At 41.0% G+C, this 25,892-nt stretch overlaps 1 protein-coding gene across 1 annotated transcript in view; it reads right to left on the minus strand.

Moving 5' to 3' along the window:
• The window catches only part of GRIN3A (glutamate ionotropic receptor NMDA type subunit 3A), a 428,226-nt gene that overhangs the window by 96,348 nt on the left and 305,986 nt on the right, over positions 1-25,892 (minus strand). Inside the window, exon 4 of the mRNA XM_089674688.1 lies at positions 7,037-7,182. Within this exon, the coding sequence (XP_089530814.1) occupies positions 7,037-7,182 (146 nt within the window). The remainder of the gene's footprint in view (positions 1-7,036; positions 7,183-25,892) is intronic.

The raw sequence follows: 25,892 nt of genomic DNA on the forward strand, positions 1-25,892 counted from the left end.
CACCGCCCACGAGTTTGCCAATCATTTCCAAAACAAGATTGACACAATCCGTAAGGACATTGTCAATTCACAATCTACCTCTCCACCTAGCCTCCCTCCCTCCCTCCATCACCCCCTCAACTCTCCCCTCCTTCGACCTCACAACAGCAATGCCCCCCACCATGCCCAATGCCCCGCACACTATAACCTCCCCAACACTCCGCTCCTTCAGCCCTGCTACCACTGAGGAGGTCACTAAAGTCTTCACTGAAGCCCACCACACCACTTGCCCCCTGGACCCTATCCCCTCACAACTCCAACAGTCACCCCCCTCCTCCATCATTCGCTCTCTCACCCACATATTCAATCTCTCCCTCTTTACTGGCGCATTCCCCTCCCCCCTGAAGCACGCACACATCACCCCCATACTCAAAAAACCCTCCCTTGACCCCACGGACCTAAACAACCTTAGACCCATCTCCCTGCTGCCATTCACTTCCAAGCTCCTTGAGCGCTTAGCCTACACACCCCCTATACATCGCCTAAGCACCCACCTCACTGATAACAACCTCCTTGATCCACTACAGTCTGGCTTCCGTCCCCTACACTCCACCGAAACCGCCCTACTTAAAATCACTAATGACGTGCTAACCGCCAAAGCTAATGGCCACTACTCAGTCCTCCTGCTCCTCGACCTCTCCGCAGCCTTTGACACAGTCGACCATCCCCTCCTCCTTACTAAACTGCACTCCTTTGGCGTCAGGGAAGCTGCTCTCTCCTGGTTTTCCTCCTACCTATCCCAACGCTTCTTCAGCATTACCTATAATGCTGCCACCTCCCCCTCTCTCCCCCTCTCTGTCGGTGTCCCCCAAGGCTCTGTCCTCGGACCCCTCCTCTTCTCTATCTACACCTCCTCCCTTGGCAAACTGATACATTCCCACGGCTTCAACTATCACCTCTATGCCGGCGACACACAAATTTACCTCTCCACACACACACTCCAGATTCTCTCCTTGCATTTCCTCCATGCTCTTGAGGCTGTAGTGGGAGACACAGCAAACCTGGCAATGGCACGTATTGATGTGCCATCTTGGAGGAGTTGGACTGCCTGTGCAACCTCTGTGGGGTCCAGGTATTACCTCATGCTACCAGTAGTGGCACTAACCCTAGCCAAATGCAAAACTAGTGAAAAACAGTGAGAAAAGATGATTAGGGAAAAAATGTCAGTGGTCTGCGTCTGTAAATCCATTCCTGTTTGGGGGGGTCATCTCTTTTTTGCCTGTCTAGTGCACCTGTTGTTAATTTCGTAAACACTAAAGCAGCTGAAACTGATTAACAACCCCCTCTGCTACTTAACTGACCAGATCAATATTCCAAGAGTTTAATTGACTTGATGTTATACTCTGATTGAAAAGTGTTCCTTTAATTTTTTGAGCAGTGTACATTTACAGGTTGCAAAAAATGCAGGGCAGTAAAAAGAAAAAAGAAAAGGTGACACATATCCAACAGAGATGTCCACATTGATAAGCTGGTATTTGTCTGTGGTTGTAAGGATGTTAAGTGGCAGGACCCTTTTACAGTGCTTTTTCTTATCACAAGTAGGAACAATTCAGAGGAAATCAAAAAATATGTCATAAGTCTCGTTGTAATACTGTGCCCTGTTCAATTCTGTGTATTATCTCCTACTCTGTCTAATGGGCAGTTTCCTACCACCTCCTTACCTGTAGCTGACTTCCCTCTTCTCCACTATATTATTTCAGAAATCCTATTCTGTGGTTTAGCCCCAGTTTGTCCAGTGTTCTCATTAGATGCCACCAGGCCCGAAACCTGACATCAGCCACATCTCTATTTGCCAACTCTGTTCTACTACCTAAAGTATAAGTGAGTCATGCATAGTGCAGTAGATAAAAAACTGTGGATCTTTTTTTCGTACATAAAAATGCCCCTTTGTTCAGTGTTAGAAACATACTCTTCTCAGACACTAAATCTTCAAAGCATTTTCTGTCTTGTCTGTAAGACTTATCAATAATTTTCACTCTTTGTCATGTATATTAAAGTCAACCTCCATATCAGCCCAAGCCCCAGTACTGAAATTGTGTTTGACAGCTTCCTAGATCCTCTTCACACTGGACATGCACACCATGGCCAAATAAATTCCTATGGGGATAGAGGTATTCTGCAGGATCTTTGGAGGTCACCATGAGTATGGCTACCGATAACAATGCAGGATCTTTGGAGGTCACCATGAGTATGGCTACCGTTAACAATTAATGGGGCCATGACACACAGGCACTATAAGAAGAGGGCCTGGTAATTATTTTTCAACAGCAAGTTTGTGCAGTGCCTGGCAGGACCACATAGTGAAGACTACTGGGTCAAGGATAAAAATACATATCCGACAATATGGGCTGCACTCATTGGGAATGCTGCATTTATTAAATGAGAAGTGCGCAGAGGAAGTGGGTTGAATGATGGTGGCCCCCAGACTGAGGACATCTAGTGACAAAAATTAGGTACTGCAGGGGAAAACTCCATATTTAAAGTGAATATTGTTTCACAGGCTACTCTTATCTTTAAATAGCTATTTCTTTTTATCTTGCCATTTTTGGTTAGAAGTTCATTCACCTCAGCCTCAGTTCTCTGAAGGAGCTGACCACATGAAGACCAGTTTCAAAGAATGTTATTTAAAACATACCTAAACCAAAGAACAAGACTGCAATATACTGCAGCTTACTGGAACGTTCATGTGGAGGATGTATTAGCTTTTTCTTCAGGCTAGGAGCGTTTTAATCAAGTACAGAAAATGTATGTGGATTGCCAGAAAAGCACTCCACTTGTAAGTAATACTGGAAGCATATAAACATATTCTCCTTCTGTACAAATCTCCTTATATCCCATGTAATGGAGATAAACCAACGAAGACATATTGAAAGTCCAGTCTGGGTGGAAACCATGGCTCCCTACTTATATACAGATGTGATGATAGTCACCTAGGTACAGGAGGTGAAAACAAGAAAAAAACATATCCACGGACTGGCACAGCATTAAATGATTGTTTTAGAGTTTAGCTTTGCTTTGCCCTCCGGAGTGGGGTGTTAGACACAGTACACAGAGCTGCAAGGCAATATCATTAACTACTTAACCAATCTGTTGCATTCTGAATACTGTATACTGCAGAGGGTTTGTACTGTATATCTTAACAATAAGGACCATTTATAAAATAATCACTGGCTGAACCAAAAAGCATATCTGTTTTTTTTTCTCTGAACTGCGTTTTTTCCTAGAGTGAACACTAATTTTATAAAGCACAATTGTACTCTCTGCAAAAAAAAAATACAAAATTGACTTCAGTAAAGCACAGAAACTGCCTGATTTTCCGCCTGCACTAATTTCAAAATTGTTCGCTATTGTTTCCCAATTGTTTCCTAAAGTACCACTAACTGGTTATGCTTGCAGTTCTCAATTTAGCAAAAGAACAGTGATTTTCTGTTAGAATGTGTATGTAATTGCTCTAGTAAATCTGAACTGTTAGAGTTAATTAAGGACAGGTTTTAAGAAACACTGCATTTTCCCCTAGAGATTTATTTCACATAAACATGATCTACTATGTTTATTTAATAGGACAGTGGAGAGGGCAATGATGATTGGCAACGTGTAGTAAAACAACCTATAAGATTTTACATTTTATCAGTCTAGAATAGGCAGTAAAATAAAGGATAACTGGAAAATGTTTATTGTGGGTTTCTGTACCTGTACCTTGATGCCTGTTTAATTCTTTGAACTGTTTATCCTAAATTCTTCATTATCTTTCCTTAAAGGAGAAATATCAATTTTGTCTATAAACACTTATGAAACTGATTCACTTGATGTAAGTAATCTTATCTAAGTGTGTTAATGTTCTTTGCATTGCTATGTATAGGTTAGAATTATATATTTGCATAGGAGCAGCAATATTCAATCATTTGCTAAGAGAACAGAGGCTGAAATGTAAATGTTCACTGAGCTTAATAGATAAGATGAACCTGGGTTCATGTTAGGCAATTATGTGCTAGCAAAAATACTTACTGTGGCTGATTTTTCAACATCAGTTATTCATTAAGTCTGGATTCATGCTGATGCAGTGTGGAATTTGCAGCGTTTTCTGTGCAAATTCTGCACCGCATCAGAATCGTACCCCGTTCAAGCGAACCGCTGCGGGTGTGTATGTTAAGTTAACAACACCCCAAAATCAGTCCCCAAAATGCAGTGCGATGTGCAGAATCGGATCACATAGGTGTGAATACCCATGCAATACGATTCTAGTGTGGACCAAAAAAAGGGTACTGCACCTTTTTAGTGCGGTGCGATTGGAGCCATACAAAATAACTGTCTCCAATCTCACCAAACACAAAACGCATGCGATTTGCACAGGAATGTGGTGTGGTTCCTGTGTGAATCACATGCAATTATACCTCTCCGCATATATGTGAACCCAGCCTAAAGCCCAACTATTTGTGGGGATTTTTATTTATTTATTTAATAAAGGACTTTTGGGTATCTTTCTTTCTAGGTTACAACCTTTTTTTGTGAATAAGTTGTGGTACTATGTACCCTTTATTCATTTGCAAAGAGTGTGGTATATAGGAACCCCCTTATTATTAAAGCATGCTTACAGATTTCAATAAGTTTCCTATTCAAGCAACCCCACAACCACTTGTCAGGGTTGTTGGGAAGGGGCCCTTGTCCTCATCAGTATGGGGAGAAAATGTTTTGTCAGGGAGTCCCCCTGGCAAGGTATCCCCCCATTTTAAGGACATGTGGCTTGGAATGGTTCAAGGGGAAGGGCGCACCCTTGACCCCCTTTTCCTTAAGCCCCTTTTTTCTTTGTAAATGTCAGTGCTGCACTTTCACAGTAATGCCCCTTCACAAGCACTCCCAGGCCTGTTATTTAAAGGAATTGGGCATTTTTAGTGTTTTAGGCATTTAAAAAAATGTTGCTCCTGGCTGAATGGAATTTTGAAAAACTATTTTTTGCATTGGTAGATGTTCCCCAGGGCACTGCCCACCACCCTTGCTATTTTTTAACTCATCCTTGGCTACTAGACCATACAATTGTCGACAGTTTCATTTAGTATTGATTTCAAAGGGGTTTGGATTTGGCACCCAGACTTCTTTGGCATTTGTCAAACCCTGATCGAATCAGACTCAGGGAAATGCAATTCATCCCTGTATAGGATAACATGCATCTAATATCAAACTCTAAAATCATGGGTAAAAACATGTACACCATTGGCAGAACATGTCTCCGTGGCACATCAAAGTAAATGTGTCACTGGTCTAGATCATATCAAATATCATACAAAAGAGAGGTGGAAACTCAATACTTCTGCTGCACTAGGAAGTCAAATAGATCTTCATAATAGATTAAAAGGCACCTGGTATAAATAAGAAGTTTAACAAGGAAGTTTTCTGGGGTGATAAGGCTCCTTCTGTTTTTTAACAGTTTTTCACAATTGTAATTCATTCATCATCGTGATTGACATGGATCTGCATCACTGGATGATGTGATTGATAATGGATTTACACCATGAGACATTTTTTTTTAATTAAAAGACTTGTCAAAATGTGTGTGTGTATATATGTGTGTATTTGTATATTTGTCATCAAATCTTTTTTTGTGAATAAGGAGTATTATATGTGTAAGGTGGGGTGGGGGGGGTGATATCTCGGGTGCCTCATTTTTTATCATTGCCCACAGACCACCACAACCCCTGGCTCAGGGTTGTGGCTAAAAGGGACTTATCCTCTTCAATACGGGAACAACCTTTGCTAGGGAGTCCCCCCGACATGGTACAGCTCCATGCTGAGGACCTGTGGTCTATTATAGCTTAGGGTGGGATGGTTGCATGCTGATCTCCATCCTTTCCTAGACACTTAGGCTGCATGGTTGGATAAAGGTATGGTTTGGATTTTTTTGAGAGGAAATTATGCTTTTTGGTAGGGAATTTGGGGAGACCCTATGCCATTTTTTTGTTTTATTTTCTTTGAGTTCCACTAAAATTCATACACACCTTGAGGGCTTGGTATTACATTGTGGGTGGGACCTCACACCTTTTTTAACCATATTTCCACTGCTTGTTTACATTACCTGCCAGTCAGTAGCCCCTGGCTGACAGCTGAATGTTAGGCTACAGTATTACCCTATGCTCTCTATTGGTGAAGGATAACTCTTTTGCCTGAATGATCTTCATCTTGGTGAAAGGCAACAAGGAAACAATTACACATGGGTTACAAACAGTATGGGTATTTTTCGTTACATTTGTATGTTGAGACATTTGCAACATTTACACTATGAGGTGTAGTAAGGTCTATTTTTTAAGTTTTACTTACAGGTAAGCCTTTAATAAGACTTACCTGTAGGTTCTGTAAATATCTTCTAAACATGCACCATTTAGGAGACATTTACTTTAGCAGTGCCGGTGATTGCACAGCTGTCCGTCCATTGAGAGAGCCATGCCATGGTAGGTTAGTCAAATGGCTGCAGCCTGTGAACCCAAAAGGAAGACCAGGTGAAGATGAATGCCCCGGCAAACCGTGACAGTGCTCCACTGAAGGGGTTAATTTTCAGGTAAGTCTTTTATGCTATGCATACTAGCATATTATGATAATGCATTGCAGGGAGAAGATTTTTAGTTTTATTTTTTGCAGTTTGCCACTGCTTTAAGGCAGAAAAATTCCAATATACCCTGTCTAAAATAACAGACAAGTAAAAATGTGAAACATAAACAAACATTAGGATAAATACTGCAAAAGTTACTAGAACAGTATGCTTACTGAACATACACTGTTTTTTTCCGTTTAAACATTTAATTTCAACCTAATTGTAAATCTAATTATTCAATCTACTCAGTTTATATTATAAATATTCATGTCCAAATATGAATTCCCTAAAACACTACTGTGCTGTGGAGACATTAGGAATTGTAAGCCTGCAAAAACGTACATTCATTATTAAACATAATAGACACCAGGACATGGGACAAAATCATAGCAACAGTATTGACGTAATGTAAATTACTTTAAGAACGCAACTCCGTCTGAGGTAGAGGGCGTGTTATATCTCCTCATGTACTCATGCATCTCTGGGAAACTCTTCTTCACATAATCTTCAGCACTGCTCTCTTTCACCGTTCCAAAGCGGAACCCCTGGGAGGGATGATGGAGCTATAAAACAAAGATTAAACTGTTATTGCTGGATTATGGCACAATCAGAGATGTCATTTTCTTTTTGTTACATAAATGACAATCAAAGATGAAATGGTATTAAGGATGCTACAGATGCAAAAATGAGATAAACGCAATACAATAACATGAAAGCATTTAAAGCAGCAACAATACATCATAAACTGCAGATTAAACTGCTCAGCCGTTTCCATATAAATAGCACTTAAGAAATGAGCGCTGTAAATGCTTGTTAGTGTTATTTGGAGCAACTTTTGACAATATTACTATTTATCTACTGGCCTTCTGCTATTACTGAGATATGAAGTATACTTCAAGGATGTGGAGAACAAGCCAGCACCTTTCTGAAGATATCAAAGAAAAAAATGTTCACAGCATTAGAGAGAAAATTCACTCTGTATGCATATGTTGGAAAACAATAAAAATAGCCACAAATGGTTTTATTAAAATGTGACTCCGTTATTATTAATATATTACTTGTTCTGCAGAACTCACTGCTCTGATAAGATACAGCTAGTTATTGAAAAATGAATGTTGAATAAATTATAGCACGACTAATGAATATCTAGTTAACTAGGAACAAGGACCTTTTAAATCGGCTAATTAAACCTAAAAACGATTCCTTTCTGTTCCATTCAAATTATTTTGAAGAATTAAAGCAAACATTTGCTTTGACCATGCAGGGCATGGCAACAGAATGAATATAATCCCCAATTGAAGTTTTAATTTAAACTAGCTAAATACACTCCAGGTGTATCAACACCAAAGTGCAAAGATTTAACGTTTGTTGTTTTTAAAAAGCAGCCTAAGCAGGAAAATCCTGTCTACTACCAGTATGGTGTAGAGCAGGACCCTTGCTCTATGTGGAGAAGCGATAATTTTGTTTCCATTCCAGACACCACAAGTCAGCGGGCAGCATGAGCTTGTCTATTTAAGAGCTAAAGGTGTATATGGGATGTAACAGACCTCTGCAAGGAGAACCTGCTTATACACAGAGAGCAAGGGTCATACTGCGCAGCTTCTGGCAGTGGATAGGCTTTTCTACTCAGGCCATAGCAGTTTTAGAAAGAAAGTTGTAATATGACCACTTTTTGTTTTGATGCACCTAGAAGGTTTTTTATCTGATTTAAAGTAATCATTCAATTGTGCACCACTCTCAACCCACTGCAAATACTTATCTTACCATTGTTCCTCCACTGCTGTTGTCAAAAACATATACCTACAACTTCAATTATGTAGGAGTATGTAGCTCACTCTCCTTCCACATTTGGCACCTAAGCACACAATCCAAAGCTGTCACATGGGGGGGGGGGGGGGGGGGAGACAGCAAGAGAGTCTTAACGTGATGCTAAAAAAATCCTTATTCTTCAAAAATAATCTATACACATCCACTATATAAAGCAGAACTTCACCCTCTCAATCAGTATTGGCTATTGTAAATCCTTACTTATACTTTTTATACATACATATGTACTTATTTTAAACTTTTTTTACGTTTTCAGTTATGCTGTGGTTTCTAGGCCTATGCAAATGAAGGCATGCATCATGCACACTTCTGACTGCATGTCTAAGCTAAGGGTAGATAAATTCCAGAATGTAAATGCTTGGAAACTTGGGCACTGCCCAAGGGCCCGAGGTCAGTAGGGGGCACCATGAGATGCCCCTGGTACCTTTATCATAGGCTGTTTTGAGTTTGGGCAAGGACACAGGGGCCCCATGAGTTGTCAGTCCGCCCCTGTTCAAGTATGTATTGTTAACTCAGAAGAGTACCTTCTATTGCTCTCAGTCTCCTCCAAATCACCATTTTTTTATCTGGTACCTTTTTCATAGGCTTTTTTGAGTTTGGGCAAGAACACAGGAGCCCCATGATCCCCTGTTGCCCAGGGACCCCATGAGTTGTCAGTCCGCCCCTGGTGCCATCATCTAAGTGTAACAGTTTATTAAAAAGAGTTTAAAAAAATTGTAAAAAAATTAACTCACAAGAATAGAAGAAAGACAGGCTTGTCATCAGTCTTCAGTCACTGACAGGACTCAATGGAAAGTGGCAAAATGCTGGCAGATGGAACCGAGAAAACACTGTCATGCAGGAAACATCCAATTGAGAAGGGATGCAACAGTGTGAACAGTGCCCATCAGCAAAAGCTGTAATTATGCTGGAATGCAAGCCGGAATCGAAAGTGATGTCGGATGTGATGGCATCCGTAGAATGTGGGTGGTAACATGTTTCACAGCTCTACAACACAGCTTTGTCAAACCAAAAGGGGCAGCAGGAGGACTTTGTGACATACAGGTGCAACTCAATAAATTAGAATATCATCAAAAAGTAAATTTATTTCAGTAATTCAATTCAAAAAGTGAAACATATATTATATAGATTCATTACACATAGAGTGATATATTTCAAGCATTTCTTTCTTTTAATTTTGATGATTATGGCTTACATCTAGTGAAAACCCAAAATTCAGTATCTCTGAAAATTAGAATATTACATAAAACCAACAAAAAAAGATTTTTAATACAGAAATATTGGCTTACTGAAAAGTATGTCCATGTACAGAATAGTATGCACTCAATACTTGGTCGGGGCTCCTTTTGCATGAATTACTGCATCAATGCGGAGTGGCATGGAGGTGATCAGTCTGTGGCACTGCTGAGGTGTTATGGAAGCCCAGGTTGCTTTGATAGCGGCCTTCAGCTCATCTCCATTATTGGGTCTGGTATCTCTCATCTTCCTCTTGACAATGCTCCACAGATTCTCTATGGTGTTTAGGTCAGGTGAGTTTGCTGGCCGATCAAACACAGTGATACCATGATCATTAAACCAGGTATTGGTACTTTTGGCAGTGTGGACAGGTTCCAATTCCTTCTGGAAAATGAAATCAGTATCTCCATAAAGCTGGTCAGCAGAAGGAAGCATGAAGCGCTTTAGAATCTCCTGGTAGAGGGCTGAGCTGACTTTGGACTTGATAAAACACAGTGAACCAACACCAGCAGATGACATGGCTCCCCAAATCATCACTGTGGAAGCTTCACACTGGACCTCATGCAACTTGGATTTTGTGCCTCTCCACTCTTCCTCCAGACTCTGGGACCTTGATTTTACTTTCATCCAAAAAGAGGACTTTGGACCACTGAGCAACAGTTCTTTTTCTCCATAGCCCAGGTAAGACACTTCTGACATTGTCTCAGGAGTGGCTTGACACAAGGAATGCAACAGTTGTAGCCTATGTCCTGGATATGTCTGTGTATGGTGGCTCTTGAAGCATTGACACCAGCCATAGTCCACTCTTTGTTAATCTCCCCCAAATTCCTGAATGGTATTTGCTTCACAATCCTCTCAAGGTTATCCCTGTTGCTTGTGCACCTTTTTCTACCACACTTTTTTTTCCACTCAACTTTCTATTAATATGCTTAGGTACAGCACTCTGTGAACAGCTAGTTTCTTTAGCAATGACCTTTTGTGGCTTACCCTCCTTGTGGAGGGTGTCAATGACTGTCTTCTGGACAACTGTCAAGTCAGCAGTCTTCCCCATGATTGTGTAACCTACTGAACAAGACTGAGAGACCATTTAAAGGCTTAGGAAACCTTTATAGATGTTTTGAGTTAATTAGTTGATTGTGTGACACCATGAGCCTACAACATTGAACTTTTTCACAATATTTTAATTTTCTGAAATACTGAATTTGGGGTTTTCACTAGCTGTAAGCCATAATCATCAAAATTAAAAGAAATAAATGCCTGAAATATATAACTCTGTGTATAATGAATCAATATAATATATGAGTTTCACTTTTTAATTTAATTACTGAAATCAATAAACTTTTTGATGATGTTCTAATTTATTGAGATGTACCTGTATATAACAAGAAAGGGGGGGGGGGTAATAAAAAGAAATGGAAACAGCTGGATACCATGTAATGACCATATGCTGATCTCAGCTGGAGCTGCCCCAGCAGGAGGGAATGTAAAGGGAAACCCCAGACTAGTGATAATTAAATAGCATATAAGCTTATAAGAGAACTTAAGTGAATACAACTGTTAAATCATGAAAGGAACTGGAAAATAGGTAATGTCAATATGCTGGTCTCAGCTGAAGCTGCCCCAGCAAGATGGAAGTTTGAGGGGGAACTCCAGACTAAATATAATTAGAAGATTACATATAAGCTTATGAAGAATTTAGTGAATACAACTGTTAAGCAATGAATCAATATTGGAATAGTTATATATTTGTCTCCATATAAGTGAATATATATGAGAATATATATTCTGGAAATAAAACTGATAATATTTGTTAAAAAAAATGAAGTCATAAATTATATAGTATTTGTTTCAATTTCCTCTTTGAGCCCAGCTGGAGTCAGAGTGTACAATGAGAAAAATCCAATATGTCACCTGTTCACACAATTTTTAAAATCTTTCAGCTTTGGGGAAAGTATTAGGGACCTGTTCTTTAATCCAAACTTGTAGTCCTGATGTAGATTTGGCATGCACCTCTTTAAATTGTCTAGGTATTTGTTGTTTATTTCCCATTGCTCAATGGCTCTCCTATGTTTTCTGAAATCCAGTTCACATAGCCCTAATGGACCTCCCGGTATAAAGTAGATCACAGGGGCACCTGAGGGGATAGATGACAAAATCGATGAAACATGTATAAGGGCTTGTTCGCACTTGACTAACTAAATTTCTACCTCTTCAAAAATGCCCCTATGGTGTTAGTATGGGCATTAGACAGGCGCTAATGAGCTTTAGTATGGACATTTTACAAGAGTTAAAAATGCTCTCCAAATGCCTTATGAGCAGTTTTGTGGCATTTTATAAGAGTTTTACAAGCGTTAAAACCGCACCACAAACACCTATAATTAACTCTAATGGTATTAATGCCCCTCAAATGCCTGCCATGGCATTTGAGGAGCATCACCATAGACTTGAATGGGAGCCATTGAAAGGCTTCAACTCCTCCTGACTTGACATGAGGCTTCAAGATTGAAGCGATGTGATGCTACCGCTTCATGTATTGATAATGTGGACAGCACTGTGTGCTGCCCATAGTATAATTTCCACAGGTGTTTGAGGAGCATTTAAAATGTCCCTCAAACACCTGCTTTCAAAGTATGAACTAGCCCTAAAAGTGGAAAATAGGGTAGTTTTTCCATTGGCCTCAAAGGACTTATTTGGAACAAAGTTAAACATTTAAAAAAAATGTTTTTATCACATCTGCACATTCCTATCAGGTTGGAGAACAGACCGCTTGGCGCTGGATGGGCAGCCCTAGGATCTGGAAGTTTGCTGGGGTCTATCTGGCTCTTGATGTTATGAGCTCTACGATAAGTGAACCTGGGCTGGGGGAGGCGCGGGGGGGGGGGCATTGTATGTTCAAGTATGGTATATTGAAACAAAATTCCCCAGTGTTTCTTGAAGATCCTTTCCATCCATTTGCCAGAAGATGCAAGCAAGTTTTGGCAGAAGGTGCCAAAGCTTTGCCTGTCAGAACACACTGAGATTCAGACATGACAGGGAGGTTGGAAAAGTTGCTGCAAGTATGTTTAGGTGCTAAGTGTTTTCCTTCTTCCCCCAAGTGACACAGACTCTTCTGCATATTTTAGTTTTCATGTTTATTTAAATTTTTTTCAACATTTATACCTTACTGAAATGTTCATTTAAAAATATGTTACTTAAAAACTCTGCTCTATGATCCCTCTGTAAGTCATTCAGTGCATATCCTATGGTTACATGATCTCTCCTGAATATTAGAATGAGAGGTTAGTTCATTTTCTTTGTTTCAGTTTAGCAGAGACCATGTGATTGAATGCCTATGTGTTTGGCCACAAGAATGGCAAAGAAAGGAGGATGAAACATTGCTTTTTTCACAACATTATTTAATGGGGGCCTTGTCTTCCTACCCTTAGTCTTTTACTGTAAAAACAGGTAACATTAAGGAAAATGTCTTGTATCTTTATCTTCTGGAATTCTTCCATAAAACAACTGCACTTAAAATCAGGATTTTCAAATGATTCTGAGAATCTCAAAAAAGTTCCATGCTGTCGAATTATTACAAATTTAGTTAGCCAATATGAATGAATGCTGTTACATTGTATTTAGAGTATCCATTCTACATGGGTCCAGTATGCCTGTCTCCTAGTATCTTTCAGCCCAGTCAAGAATACCAGACATAGCTGTATTTACATATACATTAGTATGGTTCAATAACTATTTAAACCAGGACATAATGTACATGCATTGCCAACTGCTACAATGCAACACCCAGAAAGTTGCAAATGTACATCAAGATGAAGTAGGAAGATAAACACCATTCTTAAAATGTTTACTTATGCATCATAAAACAAAACCACGTCCAGGGACGGACTGACAACTCATGGGGCCCCCGGGCAATAGGGGATCATGGGGTCTCTGTGTCCTTGCCCACACTCAAAAAAGCCTATAAAAAGGGTACCAGGGGCATTTCATGGGGCCCCCTACTGACCCGGGCCCTCGGGCAATGCCCGAGGGCTCGAATGGTCAGTCCGCCCCTGACCACGTCTATCCACTAATAAAATTACTCAACATGCATAAACATTGCAATGACTTTAACCTTGCCCATGGTTGGTTCTCTAAAGGAGCAGCCCCATCAGAATTCCAATGTAGAGAGCAAGCTTATAAGATGAAATATGCATATTTTATTTTTTTTTATTGTAAACTGCAATAGTGCTTGAGCTGATAATTATAAAGTATTTCCCAGCTGACGTACAACATAGTTGTGTGGTTGGGTGGGATTGTGTTGCTGAACAATGAAGTGTATTATGTTTTAATAGCTAGTATATGTTGCATTACATTTTCTTTCTAAAAAGCATTTAAACACAGAATTTGTGTTTTGTCTGCAGTTCTCCTTTAACTTCCTGCCTGACTTTTTCTTTCTGGCTCTTGGTCTATGCGCATAAATAAATATTTCCAAACCTTTGAAGCATCTGTGCAATAAATTGACACCTAGCACCTGTCAGACTAAAAACACCTGCAATAAACCAGCTCATAAGATATAAGGTGTGAAATATCAGCATTAATAAAATGCACTCTTACCCATTGACTTGACATATACTAAATTATACCCTATGTCTAGTTTTATCAGCCCTCCCAACCATAAACAGAATTTGAAATAAATCTTTGGTCACAGAATCGACCAAGTTAGTGCACTGATAAAAATCATCTCATATAGAGGGTCAGGAAAGATATTCTGTGGTCTGGTTTATGTTTTTTTATTATGCTTATTTTTTATATGTGTCACTCTCTTGGCCAAAAAAAAAAAGCAAGCATGACTGAAAATCCATTGACAAATGTTTACGATAGAAAGGTTGGATGGAGTGGAAGCAAAATGTGGCTGTAAATAAAATATGCAACTAGCTGGAAAATAAGCACAGATTCATCTAAAAGACTGGTCATACATAAATAAACCAATCTATCTGAGCATTTATTGTAATAACTAGTCATATAGAAGTTAATAAGTGAGTTAGAACAGGCAGATGTTGCCAATGCAAATGCACATTATCATGCTGTAAAATCTCAAATTAAATTAATTCTTTAGAAAATGCTTGGGCTTGATTTTTGCTTATGTTTGAAAACTTGAGCATTAGAAAGTGAAATTGTTGACTCTAGCACAAAAGTGGAGCTGAACTCAGATAGCTAAGCTTTGCTATGTAAATGGAAACATTTCTAAATGTTAGTTGTGTTTAAGCAGTACCCTAAACATGTTCCTTTTGTCTGGAATTCCTCCTAAAAAAATAAGCATAAAAAAAGTGCACTTTCTGATATGTAAAGATGCCCAGACACTCCTGTGCCTACAGACTCATAGTTGTATATTTGCATTGTGAGATCTAAGGCACGGTTGCCTCTGACTATTAGTCTCAGGGGATATGGATTGAGATGTCACTACAATGCTGCTAATCTCAGTATTGTGCTGGTCACAGTTACATTGTAGGAGGCTGTCATATGGGGAAGCAAAATCCTGCCTTTACCAAGATGGCTGCCTCCACACAGAGACAGTGCAGAGCAGGGCATGGTAATTCAGAAACATGGGAAATTCTGGTGACTAGTACTTTGAGCTCTGCTTGCCTTATTGTTATTGTTTACAAGCTTTTATTGAATCAAATAATAAAATACAAAGAACTTTTTAAATTGTAAGGACAAAAATTAGATCACATATAGATCAATTCAAAATTAAAAAAAGATCTCACAAAAAAAATGATCGGTGATACAATAGACGTTCTAGAATTAATATTAGAACAGATAAAGTGCCGAGAGAAGAGACATAAGGAAAAAAAAATTAGACTATCAGTTATAACAGCTCTAGTCTTCCAGTAATGAAAGAACCAGAGAAACAAAACAAAAAATACATTCATTTGTCTTGTAGAAAGTGTATAATGAACCAGTAAATAACAGTAGATCATGTCAGATGGAAAATGAACAGGCTATATCACAATCCTCTTTCTCAAAAACAAGGAGATAATGCGATTACACATTAGTGAGGTAGATAGCATAGAGGGTCCCACTTAGCATCAAACCTTAATTTAGAATCAGTGATGGTGTGAAAGATTCTCTCCATCAGTGTTATAGCATTCATTCTAGACACAATTTGAGTAAATAGTAAAGTCTGTGATTTCCAATGATACTGTATACTATTGTCTAATGCCTGGCCACAAATAAGGTATGAAATATTCTCTCCAAGGGACAAGGAAGGTCTGATAGGGAGAAAAAGAGGAGACAATGAGAGCAGGCTAAAGCTAACTACTTGCCTGCTAATTGAGAGCAGAGGATAATAATGTCCTGCCATATCAGAGCTATTTTTTCACACTCACAGAGAGTGTGAAGAAAAGTACCAGGGTGAGAATAGCTGGGAAAGCTAGCTAGTAGCTAGTCTAGAAGGTGTGTAATACCACCTAGTAAACAACATAAGGGCTGTATTATGCACTGCCAGAGATCTTGTACAATTCCATAGATTAGTCCACCTAGTGTCCTATTCCTTTTCCTCACATTGCTCACCCATGTCTTGCTCCTATGTTGTCATATGTGAACATTTCTCAACTGGGGAAATCTGTGTATGCGTACTGTTAAAGTTGGAAATTAATCCTCACACACGTGGGAGATTTACACAGATCCCTTCAAAAACCATATGGGGGGGTTGAAACATAATGAGTGGAGAAGAAGTGCCAAATCTGTAAATAATAAAAAAATTCAGTTTGAGCATTGCATTTCCAAAAGAAAAATGGTACCAATGCTGAACCTTCTTGAAAATGCGAAAGGCTAGTGTAAACCATAGAAGCACCACCATAAGAATTTTTGTGATCTAGAGAATACCAATATAAACCTTGGGACACCCAGGAATGACCCAGGAATGATGCTAAGGGAGATATCTTAGAGCGTAGTTGATGTGTGTCTTTATAACAATACCAAAGCCTATAGGAATGAGCTGGCTTGCCTTATTTTTAGGCACAGCTTACAAAGTTTATTTCCTCCTAAATTCACAATCCTTATGCAATTTTCCACTAAAGGCTAGAAAAAAATTCTAAAGGTGGGTACACACCTGCAGTTTTTTTTCTATCAGCCAGTGGGTTGAACAAAAAAAAACAACTGACATATTCCAGCATCAACAGAAGTGATGTTGATGCAGGGATCTGTCCTGTTGTGCTATTCTTAAAGGGGGGCTCCCCCTGCCAGAAAGCACTGATGAGCATTCTCAGTCATTGACTTCAAGTGCTGATTGATTATTTTTCAGCATGTCAGTTTGACAGAAGCTTCAACATATGGACTAAATGTCTGGTTCCTGTTGAACTGGCCGATTTTTGACCCATGTGCATTAACTGTTTGCTAAAAGCAATTGGCAAACACAGAAACGGGGTTAAAAGTGCCTAGACTCCTCGGGGGGGGGGGGGGGGGAGAGAAATTTCAGAAAAAAAGTTCAGTTGAAAATTTGCAATGAGCAAATTTAATTTTACTTTTTGGTAAACTATAAGTAACTGTAATTAAGGCCTACCTAAATTAATCTTAACACAAAATATAAGTAACATATTACTTATCAGTCCTTAGATGTTGGGGCTGCATTAGTTCTATTTTTTCAGTATTTTTTTCTATAAATTTCAACTGGTGATCCTAGCAGCAACACTCTCTTAGGGTGAAAATGATCACTCACTGTACTGTATTTATGGAAGAGCAGCAGTGTCACCCTAGGACAGAAAATGTGTTAGGACTACAGACCTCTAGCCCCTTTCCTCTTCTCCATAACAAGGGAGAGTTGTACAGTAATCAACAGGCAGATCTAGGAACACTGGGGGGGGGGGGTATTTTATAAAAATGAAGAGTGCAAAATTTGGTGCAGCTTTGCGTAGAAGCCAATCATCTTGCAGGTTATATCGTCAAAGCTTAATTAAACAAGCTGATGTTGGCTATCATGCACAGCTGCATCTGATTCTGAGCCCTCCAGTTTTAGTAAACCTCTCTCCCACTGTAACCAGTAACAGTCAGAAGAGGCAGAGTGCACAGGAAGTTATCAGCTCACAAAATTTCTGGCAGGATCAGCAAGCATTAAACATATACAACTGCTTTCAGTGGTATGTTAACCTCTTAGCGCCGGCGCCTTCCAGCCCTTTAAGAGTTTCAGAAGCCTGGAGGCAGGCAGGGTTTTAGGGTTATGTGACCACCGTGATTCACCGTGACGGTGGTCACATGATTGTAAAAGGTCCCTATCGAAAGGGGAGCTCAGGACCTTTCCATGAGACATGGACATATGTGCTGGGAGCACGCAGTGCACACGCTCTCAGCACATATGTATTTTCTAATGGCACGCAAATATGCAGCCACTCGGCGTCAAGGCCCAGGCGCGGAGAGGCCGCATATTTACATGTACTCAGCATCAAGGGGTTAAACAGACCTAATGAGAACAAATAATAGAAGTTCGTTCTTAGAGCTTATAGACAATTTAAGGGCAAGACATTTAAACAGGGCTGCTTAGGCCCAAAAAAGCAAGGTCCAGTAATTAAAGAAGCGTGTAGCTGAATCACCTATAGAAGCAACTATTATTATTTATGCTCCACAATTAACACCTTCACGCCCGGTCTACAGCATATTGATGGCTGGGTGGGACGCTCTTACTTCAGAGTGAACATCATATAACATCAAGTTAAAAGATACTGTTCATGACCTTTGGGCTACGTACTGGCACGATCTGTCACCAGCTATGTCCACAGGACACAGCCGATGACAGATCACTAAACCGGCCCACTGCCAGTGTCATGTGACCACTGTGACCAATTACAGCAGATCGCATGACAATTGTATACAATGGATGGCTTCCTTTCATGCCACCCATTGTATACATTTGTGTTGTTAGCTGTGATTGGTCACAGTGGTCACATGGTACAGACAGGACCAATCACAGCCCATCTGTATCATGTGATGAGCTTTGCCCAATCACAGCTAACCACAACAAAAGACTGAATGAATCAGTTTCATTTAGTACCAATGATTGCTAATATCAATTAAATACATTGGTATTAGCAATCATAATGTGTAGAAAAAAAAAAAGAAAATCCTGATCACTTGCCCAGGGTAATACAATGTTACTCTTGTAACATTTTATTGCTCTAGTCACAATAAAATAGTAGAAATTTTTTTTTAAAAAATCTTATAAAAAAGAAGAAAAAAATTGAAGAAAAAATTAAATGATTATTATTATTATTTATTTATTTATTTTTACATACTATCACCAGTCATTGTCCCTGATCACCACCACACCAGTTATATGATAATGCTGCACTTGACTGGTGACAATAATAAAGTGATTTTTTATTTAATTTCTTCATTTTTCAACAGAAACAATTGAGTACTGTCCGTGATACTTTTTTTATTTGCACTAACATATAATTTTGAGGACAAGCTTTCGGGGAGTGTCCCCTTCTTCAAGGTCTAAGCAGTACTAATCACAAAGTTTTAGCAGAATGTTAGAATAGATGTGGGGGATGAAAAATAAAAAATAAAAAAGAGATTAGAGATAAGACACACAGCAAAAGCAAAGACTGGGGGGGGGAGACAACACTAACAGAGGGAGTCATGCTTGAGGTGATAGTCATAAAATTGTTGGATAATGATTGAGGAATCCCATGTCCAAATTAAGGCCGTTATCTCTTGTGTCAAATAGAATTATCATTCTTAGTTCAAAAGTTGGAACAAAAAATTACAACTTAAAAAAATTTGCCATGCCTCTTACTGAATACCTGGGTCATTTGGGGGGTATTTGTACTATCTTGGCATTTTCAAGAAATGAGATTGGCTGTCAGTACATCAGGATTGACTGATTGTCAGATATATATATATATATATATATATATATATATATTATGTGGGGTTAGCTCAGGTGGGGGATCTCCTTCCCTGGGACAAAGGTAGACCGCACAGCAGGCTTTCATCAAAATCTGACTGGTTGTCAGCTTTATTTAAAAGGTTTGCAGAAAATAAACAGAACATGAAAATAAACCCTTGCCATCCAGGCACTAACTAAACAAAAGATGATTCCTCTCTCAAAGGTGAAGGGCTTCTCCCTGTCACCAAAACAAAGTAACAGCAAACCTTTTCTTGCAGGTATAGTCCATACACACAGCTCTCTCAGAACACCTCTCTGAGTCCCAGGCCACGAGCAACTCCTTGCTCCAGCCCTGCCCTGCCCTTTTTATATCACCTGTTGGTGGAGATTAGTGGAGTCCAAACTCTGGTCCGGAACCACCTGCTTAACTGTGGCCCCGAAAACCCGGAGTGGACTCCACCTAAACGGTCAGGTATGAGCATATGCGAGGTGACACATAGCGTCCCTCTATCACCTCGCCGTTCATCCTGTCACATATCCCCCCCCTCTGCTCAAGCCCCTGCGGCTGAGCAACTGTTCCAACCAGGCAATGGACCCGGGAGAGGGCATCTACATTGCTTTGCAGTTTCCCCGCTCTGTGTTCCACTGTGAATTTGAACACTTGTAGCGCGAGAAACCACCTTGTCACTCGACTGTTTTTCTCCTTATTATCACACATCCATTTGAGCGGGGCATGATCAGTCACCAACTTGAACGGTCTTCCTAACAGGTAATATTTCAGGGCCTCCAAGGCCCATTTGATGGCCAAACATTCCTTCTCCACAATGGCATAGTTTCTCTCATGTTTGTTGAGCTTTCTACTTAGGAAGACCACAGGGTGCTCCTCCCCATCTCTGATTTGGGACAGTACCGCACCTAGTCCCACGTCAGAGGCATCAGTCTGTACCACAAACTCTGTTGTGAAATCTGGAGTCACAAGCACAGGTTGAGCACAGAGAGCTTGTTTCAGCCTTTGAAATGCGGTCTCCGCCTCAGGATTCCACTTAATCATGACTGACCCCCTACCTTTTGTCAGATCTGTCAGTGGGGCTTCAATGGTGGCAAAATTGGGGATAAACCGCCTGTAGTACCCCGTGATTCCAAGAAATGCCCGGACTTGTTTTTTATTTACAGGTTGGGGCCACTTTTGAATTGCCTCAATTTTATTGATCTGAGGCCTAATGAGACCTCGACCAATGATGTAGCCAAGATATTTGGCCTCCTCTAAGCCAATGGCACACTTTCTGGGGTTGGCGGTAAGACCTGCTTCCCGTAGCGAATCTACGACCGCTTGCAAGAGGGACAAATGAGATTCCCAGTCGGGACTGTGGATGACAACATCGTCCAAGTAGGCAGCTGCATATTGGCGATGTGGTCTCAACGTCTTGTCCATCATCCTTTGGAATGATGCAGGAGCCCCATGCAAACCAAACGGCATCCGCTTATACTGAAAGGACCCCTCGGGGGTGGAGAATGCTGTCTTTTCTTTTGCAGCTTCCGTTAAAGGAATCTGCCAATAGCCTTTGGTCAGATCTAAGGTGGTTATGTACCGAGCCATTCCCAACCTGTCAATGAGCTCATCCACCCGAGGCATCGGGTACGCATCAAACTTGGACACACTGTTCAGTTTCCTGAAATCATTACAGAAACGAATTGTTCCATCTGGTTTTGGGACCAACACTATGGGACTCGACCACTCACTGTGAGATTCCTCAATCACTCCCAACTCTAACATGTCCTTTATTTCCTTTGCCACCGCTTCCCGCCTGGCCTCGGGTATTCTATAGGGCTTGACATTTACGCGGACCCCGGGCTGGGTAACTATGTCATGCTGTATGACAGTCGTCAGTCCAGGTAGGTGGGAGAAGAAATCTCCATTTTTCCTCACAAACTCCTTAACATCATTTTGTTGGGCTACTGACAAGGTTTCCGTTATAGGTACCTGAGGGGCCACGGGAACCACGTCCTTTTGGGGTCTTGGTACTGCCAACAAACTTTCCCTGTCTTTCCAAGGTTTTAAGAGATTCACATGATAGATTTGTTCGGGTTTCCTTTTTCCTGGCTGGTAAACTTTATAATTTACTTCCCCCACTTTCTCCCTAATTTCAAAGGGACCTTGCCACTTTGCGAGGAATTTACTTTCCACGGTGGGGACTAGCACCAGCACTCTATCCCCAGGGTTGAAGGTACGGATCCTGGCACCCCGGTTATAAACCCTTCTCTGGACCTCCTGGGCTTGCTCAATGTGTTCCCGAACAAGTGGCATGACAGCTGCGATTCTATCCTGCATCTGTGAGATATGCTCGATGACACTTCTATAGGGCGTGGTCTCTCCCTCCCAGGTTTCTTTTGCGACATCTAGCAATCCCCTGGGATGTCTACCATACAGTAATTCAAAAGGTGAATATCCTGTAGATGCCTGAGGTACTTCTCGTATAGCAAACATGAGATATGGTAGCAAAAAATCCCAATTTCTCCCATCTTTGTCCACCACCTTTTTTAACATATTCTTAAGGGTCTTGTTAAACCTTTCCACAAGCCCATCGGTTTGGGGGTGGTAGACCGAGGTACGGAGATGGGAGATTTTGAACAATTTGCATAACTCTTTCATAACTCTAGACATAAATGGCGTGCCCTGATCCGTTAATATCTCCTTTGGGATACCTACACGACTAAACACCCGGACAAGCTCTTTGGCGATATTTTTAGCGGAGGTATTACGCAAGGGGATGGCTTCAGGATACCGGGTGGCATAGTCAAGTATAACCAGTATGTGCTGATGGCCCTGGGCAGACTTTACTACTGGACCCACTAGGTCCATGCCCACTCTTTCAAACGGTACTTCAATTATGGGTAGAGGTACTAGCAGACTGCAAAAATGGGGTGAGGGCGCAGAATATTGACATTCCGGACATGACTCACAATGCGCTTTGACGTCTCCATGTAAGCCTGGCCAAAAGAATCTCTGGGTTATTCTCTCCTTTGTTTTCTCTACACCCAGGTGTCCACCCATTATATGCCCATGGGCTAAATCCAGTACCATCCGGCGAAAGGGTTTGGGGACCACTAACTGTTCTACCACCTCCTCCCCCTGCTTTACCACTTGATACAGCAAGTTATTGTTAAGAGCCATGTAGGGAAAAGACACCGCTACATCATTTTCCACTGGTTCCCCGTCAATCATTTTAATGTTTTCACGGGCTCTATTAAGTGTGGAATCTTTCAGTTGTTCCGTACAAAAATCCTCTTTTCTGACCTCTAGGTCAGGCACCACATTCTGTCCACTCTCACTAGAGCCAGCGATCATCTCTTGTTCTATATCCTCAATGTCTGGGGTTGGATCCAACTCCTCCTGCTCCCCAGCCATTACAGAGAAAGGGAAAAGATCTACGCCTTCCTCGGACACACCAACAGTTTCCCCTTCCACCTTGCCATCAAAGGGGTCAGGAGTGAGTTCAGGAGTTTTCAGTGTTTCCCCAGCAGGGGGAGCTCGGTCCTCCTGACTCCCCTCCTTATCCCATAACTTCCAGAAATGGGGAAAATCTCTCCCCACTATGGCTTCATGAAGCAGAGAGGGCACCACCCCCACAGAATGGGTCACAGGGCCCCAGGGAGTACCAATCTCCACCAGAGCAGTCTGGTAATTACGTGTATCACCATGAATACAAATAACCCCAATCGTGCTAGGGTGTAAGCTGGCAGGGTTTACCAAATCACCTTTAACTAAGGTCACAACACTACCCGAGTCTAGCAGAGCAGTTACTGGCTTTTCATCAATGGCAATCACACACATTTGCTTTTCCATGCGTTTCTGACATGCTGCAGTACATACCACCTGTGCAAAAAGAGACATGCGTTTTCCTAAATAAGCATTTTCACATTGCATAGGTTCATCATTTAAAGGACAGCTTGCAGCAATATGACCTAACGCATGGCAACGATAACATATTATATGTTCAGTGCTTAGACCTCTAAATGGCTTTGGGGACCTTCCTGACCTATTTGGCCAGTCTCTAGGTCCTAAGCCTACAGTCTCATTATCTGACACCATAGTGTTATTTTTTCCTGAGCCTTTGGCCCATGGAACAGTCTTACCGGATCTTCCGGATAGTTTTCCACCCCTAGTGACATTGGGGTACGGCCCAGGTGAATGGAAAAAGTCCTCAGCGGCTGCATATCTCTCCACCAGGTCCACCAGCTCGTTTGCAGATTTAGGGTCTCCACGGCCAACCCACTTCCTCAAAGTGGCAGGGAGCGCATGTAAATATTGGTCCATGACCACACGCTCCACAATCTGAGGGCCTGACAATACCTCCGGCTGGAGCCACTTTTTGGAGAGATGTATCAAATCAAACATCTGAGATCTGGGTGGTTTGTCAGCCCTGTAATGCCACTGATGCACCCGCTGAGCCCGGACTGCAATGGTGACACCCAGGCGTGCAAGGACCTCAGCCTTCAGTTTTTCATAGTCCTGGGCATCCCCTGGTTCCAGGTCATAATAGGCTTTTTGGGATTCACCCGTCAAAAATGGTGCAAGCAGTCCTGCCCATTGCTCCTTTTTCCATCCTTCCCGAACAGCAACCCTTTCAAAAGTTGAGAGGTAGGCCTCCACATCATATGCAGGTGTCATCTTCTGCAAAACATAGCTGGCCCGTGCCATTTTCTGCTCCACTGGCAGCGGATCTGCAGATTCCTTCTTTAATTCTAAGAGGTGTTGGGCCACCTGCTTAAGGAGCTCTCGGTCTGCTTCTTGGGCCTCCGCAAACTGGCGATTCGTCTCCCGTTGTGCTGCATTGGCCTGCAGCAAGGCTCTTATTATTTCCTCCATCTTCCCACTTGCTCAGGAAGTGCCCGCATCCTCCACCATATGTGGGGTTAGCTCAGGTGGGGGATCTCCTTCCCTGGGACAAAGGTAGACCGCACAGCAGGCTTTCATCAAAATCTGACTGGTTGTCAGCTTTATTTAAAAGGTTTGCAGAAAATAAACAGAACATGAAAATAAACCCTTGCCATCCAGGCACTAACTAAACAAAAGATGATTCCTCTCTCAAAGGTGAAGGGCTTCTCCCTGTCACCAAAACAAAGTAACAGCAAACCTTTTCTTGCAGGTATAGTCCATACACACAGCTCTCTCAGAACACCTCTCTGAGTCCCAGGCCACGAGCAACTCCTTGCTCCAGCCCTGCCCTTTTTATATCACCTGTTGGTGGAGATTAGTGGAGTCCAAACTCTGGTCCGGAACCACCTGCTTAACTGTGGCCCCGAAAACCCGGAGTGGACTCCACCTAAACGGTCAGGTATGAGCATATGCGAGGTGACACATAGCGTCCCTCTATCACCTCGCCGTTCATCCTGTCACAATATATATATACTGTATATATATATATATATATATATATACTGTATGTATATATATATATATATATATATACTGTATATATATATATATATAGTATATATATATATATATATATATATATATATATACCATGGTTTTTGCACTCAATAACTTTCCTACAGACTAAATAGTATTCACTAATTTGGAGTATTTTCACCACAGAAATGTAGCAGAATACATTTTGACCTAAATTTGTGAAGAAAGGTTATTTATTTGCAAAGTTTTATAACAGAAACAAAGAAAACCCCATATTTTTTCAAACTTTTTTTTTGTTTATTTAGCAAAAAATAGAAAACTCAGTGGTGATTAAATACCACCTAAAGAAAGCTCTATTTGTGTGAAAAAAATAGTAAATTTTATGGGTACAGTGTTGCATGACCACGCTATTGTTATTTATAGTGCGGCAGCAATGAAAGATGAAAATTGGCCCTGGCAGGAAGGGGGTAAAAGTGCCTGCTATTGAGGTCGTTAAATGTATGTGATCAGAGCTTCAAAAATTCACATTTATGATGCCTGGATCTTTTTTTCTGCAAGATTCCAAATATTATAATATAAGTATACAAGCATCAAATACCAATAATATATATGCCTATATTATTATTATTATTATTATACAGTATTTATATAGCACCAAAAAGTTTGCTCAGTGCTGTACATTATAGTGGGAGACAGTACATGAGACAATGCAGTGACAATACAATACACAAGGAGTTCGAGGGCCCTGCTCTTTGGAGCTTACAATCTAGGAGGGAGGGGATAGTGGTACAGGAGCAAATGGCTGTGGGGGATGGAGTGGTAGGAGGAGCGGAGGAGATTGGCTGTTAGGTGAGGGCGGGGTAGGCTTCCCTGAAGAGATGGGTTTTCAGGGTGCGCCTAAAGGTGAGGAGGGTAGGTCACAGTCTGATGGATTGGGG

Source organism: Staurois parvus, unplaced genomic scaffold, assembly GCF_062004578.1.
Source record: "Staurois parvus isolate SC_StPar_1 unplaced genomic scaffold, SC_StPar_1.0 ptg000012l, whole genome shotgun sequence".
In the NCBI taxonomy this organism is placed as follows: Eukaryota; Metazoa; Chordata; class Amphibia; order Anura; family Ranidae; genus Staurois; species Staurois parvus.